A 6,000-nucleotide genomic window follows, 5' to 3' on the forward strand; every position below is an offset into this window, starting at 1 on the left:
CTGGCAATTCATGTGCCGGTCTTGGACAGAAGCCTGCTGGAGTAAGGTGCGACAAATTTATTAAGAGTTGCAGGCCTCTTTATAGAACTCTCATCTTGGGCAGTTCATGTGCCAGTACGTAGCTGGTGTAGACTTCCACTATAATTTACGGCAATTTCTGGTGTCAATTCTAGTAAATTTGTTGGGCTGAGAGTGGCCTCGCCACTTCAGCTAAGGCTTGCCAACTTTTTAGAAAAGTGTCAAGAACGGCGTAAAGGTGAAAATTTATTTTTTTCCCACAAAACAGATCAGCGCCAGAATACTGGCGCAAGTAGTATTCATTTTCCTAATAGAGTGACAATGAAAAGCTTTCCTTTTTAGGAAAAGGTTTTTTTTTTCTTTCCGGTCTATGTTCTAATCCTGTTTGAAAAAAATTGCAGGCAGTATGCAGCTTTAAATAAAAAAATAAAAAAAAAACAATACTAATTCCAAGATTCATTAATTTGTCACACCCGTGATATTTACGTTTTTACAAGACAAGAAAACCTTTCCCAAAGTGACTACACTTGTTTTTGAACTTAGAAAACATGAACTATTCCGTTTAAACCAGCACTGCTACATTCATTCATGCAAAGGCTTAGGACTCCAACCAACCATATTACAGCGCCATACAACCTATGAGTAGTATATAGCCATAATACACCACCCATTGACTTCTATGGGGCTATTCCTCTGTATGTTTCCGGTTTCATGAGGAGGCATAAGAAAGGTGTTTGTTTTTTTGGGTTTTTTTTTCTTGACAAAGGAAATCATGTCATGCTCCATCAGCCACTATATTCTAGAAGTATTCTTATAGAGACACCACTGTGTGACACTGAGTAACTATGGCTCCGTACTGAGGAGCTATAGGGAATATTTGTGCTCATGCAGGCTCCACTGTGGTGTCACATTTGTCTTATAGGTATGACGTGTTTACATGAAACTTATATGGCAACCATTGTCATTTTGTTCAACAGCAGAATAGTTAAAGAGCATATTTTACCGAGATAAAATAAATTTTATAATACAATATACCCTAATGGAAGAATACAAAAAAATTTCAAAGCGGTTTCTCTGGAAATTTAACTTTAGCCGTTTGTCTGTTTTGAAAGACTGGAACTTCAGTGAGGACTTTGCCCAATAATGTTAACTGTTGCTCTACATTGTATGTGAGGCCATGTCCTTGACCGGTCGGCTATCGAAATGTAGTGGAAGTGCTAAATTATGCATACTAAAATACTGGATAGGGCGGGGATCCTAATACGCTATGAGAGTCCATTTTGATCAAGACGCACCCTTATGTTGTGCAGTGTGTGTGTGTATATATGTCATTGTTCATTCTAAAGTTATTGTCTAAAATACAGAGAAAAGGAGCATTTTGGTGCAATTTAAAGGGAACCTGTTATGAAGCTAGCCATCATTTGCTGCGATGGCTAGCAGAGGGTCAGGATGCTGCTCTCTAAATGAAGTTTATACTATTGCACAATATTCTGTGCCTTCTCAAAAGAGGGAGCACAGAATAATCCCTGATTTCATAAGAGGTGTACTAGAATAGGCTATATAAAATAAAAGTGGATAGTTCTCATGTCTGAACCCTGTATTTCTGTCTACTTTCTGCTTAGTGCATTTATTTGTGTTCGGTATATATCTATTACTGCTTTGTAGGCAGCCACTGATAATTTAGAGGATGCAATTGCTGATCTGACCTTTTCAAGAACACTGACATTGCCATTTCTTATTTTTTGTAGGAGATGCTAATAGACAAATCAGCGATCTCAAGTTTAAACTCACTAAATCCACGCAAGAGATAACTGCCCTAGAACAGAATGTGAGTTTTTTCCTGAAATTCTAAATTGGTTTATGGCCGAGATTGTTTCTGCAACATGGCTGTACTATCTATATCTCTTACTGGGCTGTAACCGAACATGTGATCTTTAAAAGTATTGTCTCAAGATAACCCCTTGCTATATGCCCTATTAGGACATGTAAACGTCATAGAGGAGGGTTCTCCACCTATGACCAATCTATTAGCCAGAGTGGTGACCAGTTAGAAGGAGCGGCTCTCGTCCTGGATGACACTGCGTGTCCATATGTGGATGCCCATACATTTTTCTTTTTTTTTTGTATTTTTAATTTAAGAAAATTTATATGTAAAATTGTTTAGTAATTCGCTTTTCTAGCGGTAATTGTTTAACTTGTAAAATGTTCTGTGATTGTCCTTTTCAGATTATCCGACTTGAGAGTCAGTTAAGCCGGTTCAAGTCTTCAGCAGAAAATTCTGAAAAATTAGAGGATGAATTAAAAACTGAAAAGCGCAGATTACAGCGAGAGGTGAATAGTGATTGTTTGCTTAAATCCTTGTGTATATGTTCTTTTTGGCTCCATTTTAGAACCTGTTGACTCATTGTGATAAGGGTAGTTGAAAAAAAATCATTTTAGTGAAAATGGGTATACCGTGTCTTATATTTATAATGTAGTTTGAATACCTTGCCAACATCTTCCCTATAAATATGGCATTGTCGGCAAGTACTTCCGACAATCAGCCGTGTGTGTGATAGGACAGGATCCAGAGCTAAACCCACGCTATATGCAGTGGGATGGCATTTGTAAATTACACCTGGCACTCTGCTGCAACAGCTGGGATTGTAGATAACCCCAATCCTGGCCATTTAACCCCTTGGATGCTGTGGCAAATAGCGACTGCAGCATCTAAACGGTTGGAGTGACGCAATAGTGGGGTGCTAATCGGTTGTCAAGGCGGCTGGGGCCCTAATGAAGGCATCAGGTCTGCCATCTTTGTACAACTATTAGGCTCTGCCAGTGTTATGCTTTATGTAAAACAAAATAATAAGGAAAAATAAAGTACATATAATTGGTATTGAACGTCCCAAACTATAAAATTATTACGTTATTTAACGATGTAAGAAAAAAAGTAAGACTCAATGCCAGTATTGCTGTTTTTTCATTCATCCCTACTCCCGAGTGATCAAAAAGTTGTATGGTACCAATGAAAACATCAACATATCCTGCAAAAAAACAAGCTGCCACATATATCCATCGGCAAAAAAAAAAAAAGTTATGTCTTTAAGGCCTTATTTACACGATCGTGTTAAACGTCTGTGGGACGGCCGTTGAAACAGCGGCTGTCCCACGGACGTTTGTGATTCAATGTGGTTGTTCACGCAGCCGTTGTTTCAACGGACCGTGTGAGGGGTCCGTGGGAAAATAGGACGTCCTATCTTTTAACGCATCACGTATCCCTCCATAGACTCATCTATGGGGGATGCGAGACATCGAGTCCCACCGCGCCGAACACGGAGGATGCACCTCAGCCATGAAAAACTCATTTTTCACGACCGAGGTGCGCAGCGCTCGTGTAAATAAGGCCTTAGACTATGGCCATATTATTATTGTTCAAAACTAGTAAAACATAAAAAACATTCTATAAACTTGGTATTTCCATAATTATACTGACCAGCGGAATAGAGTTAATGTCATCTATACTGCACGTGAACGTCGTAAAAACAGAACCGAGGAAAATATTTTGGAATTGCATTTTTTATTTATCCGCCATAAAAAAAATAAAAAAAAAAGTATAAAACTTATGCAAAACATTGTAGGGTGGGGTTTATTAATACTGGAGTTTCTTATGCCAGTCTTCATATAAAAAAAAAGTTGGAGTAAGATGTGACACATCTATTAAGAGGCGAACGCTTCCCAATAAATGCGTTGCATCTCTCGGCTGACCATGTGTCACGATTGGTGCAACAAACGCAGCCGTGTGCCATCCATTCCCCATCTGACATATAAAAAAAAAATGTATACTCCCTTTACCGCTCACCTTCAATTCTCCCCACCGGTTCCCCTCAGGCTCACATGCTTCGGCTCATACAATGTCCGATCTGGGGGGGGCAAGGTACTCTTACTTTGCTACGTCCCACAAAGAGAAATCTACACCAGCTAGATTTTCACTATATTTCATGGCAGTTTAATAAAATCACCTTCCCTCGCATGTAAAATGTGGCTAGTTGACACAATGTAAATGTAGACTGTCTCTGTACAAAGCTACGGAGTATATTAATGCTATGTAAGCAATGGGAAATAAATATTTAAGAAAGATGCATTACAAATTCCTTATGAGAACACAGCCTTATACTCTTTAAAAGGGGCAGATGCAAGATTTTGTCTGTAAACGAACCATATTGATGCATGCATGTAAAGCCCAGTGTTGTGAAGGGTTGGTTTTAATCCTGTAGCATTGCACATTTTATGAGGATACAAACAATGACACGGAGCATATTGAGAAACCTAGTCATTACTTTTCTGAGGTTTTTAAGAGTCTTATTCTTATTTGTAGCTGCAGTAGTAACAGAATTGTGGTGATGTACACTGACTTGTCCCTTTCTGTTTTCTGTCTTCATTGCCTTTTTTTATTTCCTTGTTCGTAGCTGCGTGCGGCTTTGGATAAAATTGACGAGCTTGAAGTAGGCAACAGTCATTTGGTCAAGCGACTGGAGAAGATGAAAGCTAACCGAAGCGCTATCTTGTCTCATCAGTGAGCCCTTCTTATATAGTATATGGACTGTGTGCATATAGAGAAGGGGCACAGGGTGTGCCATTTGACCAGGCTTCTGTTTCTATTGAAGTATCCAGAATCGGCAGTATGTACTATAGCCATGGTACATAATGGAGGTGTCTTCTTTGCCAATACATTATCTGTTGAATCATCTCACCTGCGTTTTCAGTGTTTCCCACCTTCTTGGGGCGAAAAATAAAAAAGAGGTTCAGGATGGTGTGTCTCCTTTGACACCTTCAGGAAGGGAGCACACTAGTATGCCGAAGCCGGAGCCTTGCCACTTACTGAATATGGGAGTTGTGTGCTATACGTATAACTCTCTCAGCGTAAGCTTCTCATGTCCTGTTACCAATTTCGAGCGTCTTCCCAAACCAGCTACTACGTTTACCAAATATTTAAACCGCTGAGGCAAGAAAACGAGTTCAGCAGAATATAACCGTTATCTGTGGCCCTATATCACTGAAACACTGTTGAATTTTGTTGCTCTGACAAAAGCACAATATGGACTGGGTAAAGTTTTATTGGACTGATGTGAGCACAGGTGTGCAATACAGAGGCAATAAGGCTGTCGTCCTGCATGTCTGTTGCCTGCTTTAATTTATAATCTGCCTGAAGAAGCAGCTACTGAATCCCTCATTGCTGTAGAGGAGCAGGAAATGGGCCTCATCGTAAGCCTGATATTATGGACGGTGAAATTGACCCGTGACCCCAAGCGGAGACCAGCAAGCCCTTGTCTAGTAACGGAGCCGATGCTGGTTTCACATTGTTGAATACGCTGTTGTCTAAAACCCATACTTGATATGTAGGATCCCCTCACCTGCCTTGAGCCTTTTTAAGACATTTGGAATGTTTTTACCTCTTTTTTTTGGGTGGCCCTCACAATGTTCTCGCAGAAAACAGCTGGAAATGAAGTCACCCAAAGATTTCTGAATGTGTGTTTGTACAAGTGTGTTATTCATTATCTGGACTCACAAGCCATCGGAGCAGAGATTTATGTGGTATGATCTGTGCATTCCCAATGCCATACATTTTTTGGGGCCTTACTTGACTTGTGCTGGACTCTACATGAATGAGCATGAAGCTACAGACCTATCACGTCTTCACTGGAGTTTTCTCTTTCAGGTTTAATAATAAAACAAAAAATGTTTCACTGAATAAAGAGGAGGCTGAAACCTTAGTATTGCATCTTTTCTTCCTTAGGGTATGTTCACACGCTTAACAAAAAAACGTCTGAAAAATACGGAGCTGATTTCAGAGAAAACAGCCTCTGATTTTCAGCCGTTTTTGAAGCTGTGAGGGTATGTGCACAGACACTAATTACGTCCGTAATTGACGGACGTATTTCGGCCGCAAGTCCCGGACCGAACACAGTGCAGGGAGCCGGGCTCCTAGCATCATACTTATGT

The 6,000-nt window shown here is 40.1% G+C and overlaps 1 protein-coding gene across 1 annotated transcript in view; it reads left to right on the forward strand.

Moving 5' to 3' along the window:
* LOC142656579 (uncharacterized) overlaps window positions 1-5,771 on the forward strand; it is a 40,469-nt gene extending 34,698 nt beyond the window's left edge. The window contains exons 17-19 of the mRNA XM_075831511.1: window positions 1,767-1,846; window positions 2,245-2,349; window positions 4,467-5,771. Of these exons, the coding sequence (XP_075687626.1) occupies window positions 1,767-1,846; window positions 2,245-2,349; window positions 4,467-4,577 (296 nt within the window). The 3' untranslated portion in view covers window positions 4,578-5,771. The remainder of the gene's footprint in view (window positions 1-1,766; window positions 1,847-2,244; window positions 2,350-4,466) is intronic.
* The last annotated feature ends 229 nt before the right edge of the window (window positions 5,772-6,000 follow it).

Source organism: Rhinoderma darwinii, chromosome 6 (assembly GCF_050947455.1).
Source record: "Rhinoderma darwinii isolate aRhiDar2 chromosome 6, aRhiDar2.hap1, whole genome shotgun sequence".
In the NCBI taxonomy this organism is placed as follows: Eukaryota; Metazoa; Chordata; class Amphibia; order Anura; family Rhinodermatidae; genus Rhinoderma; species Rhinoderma darwinii.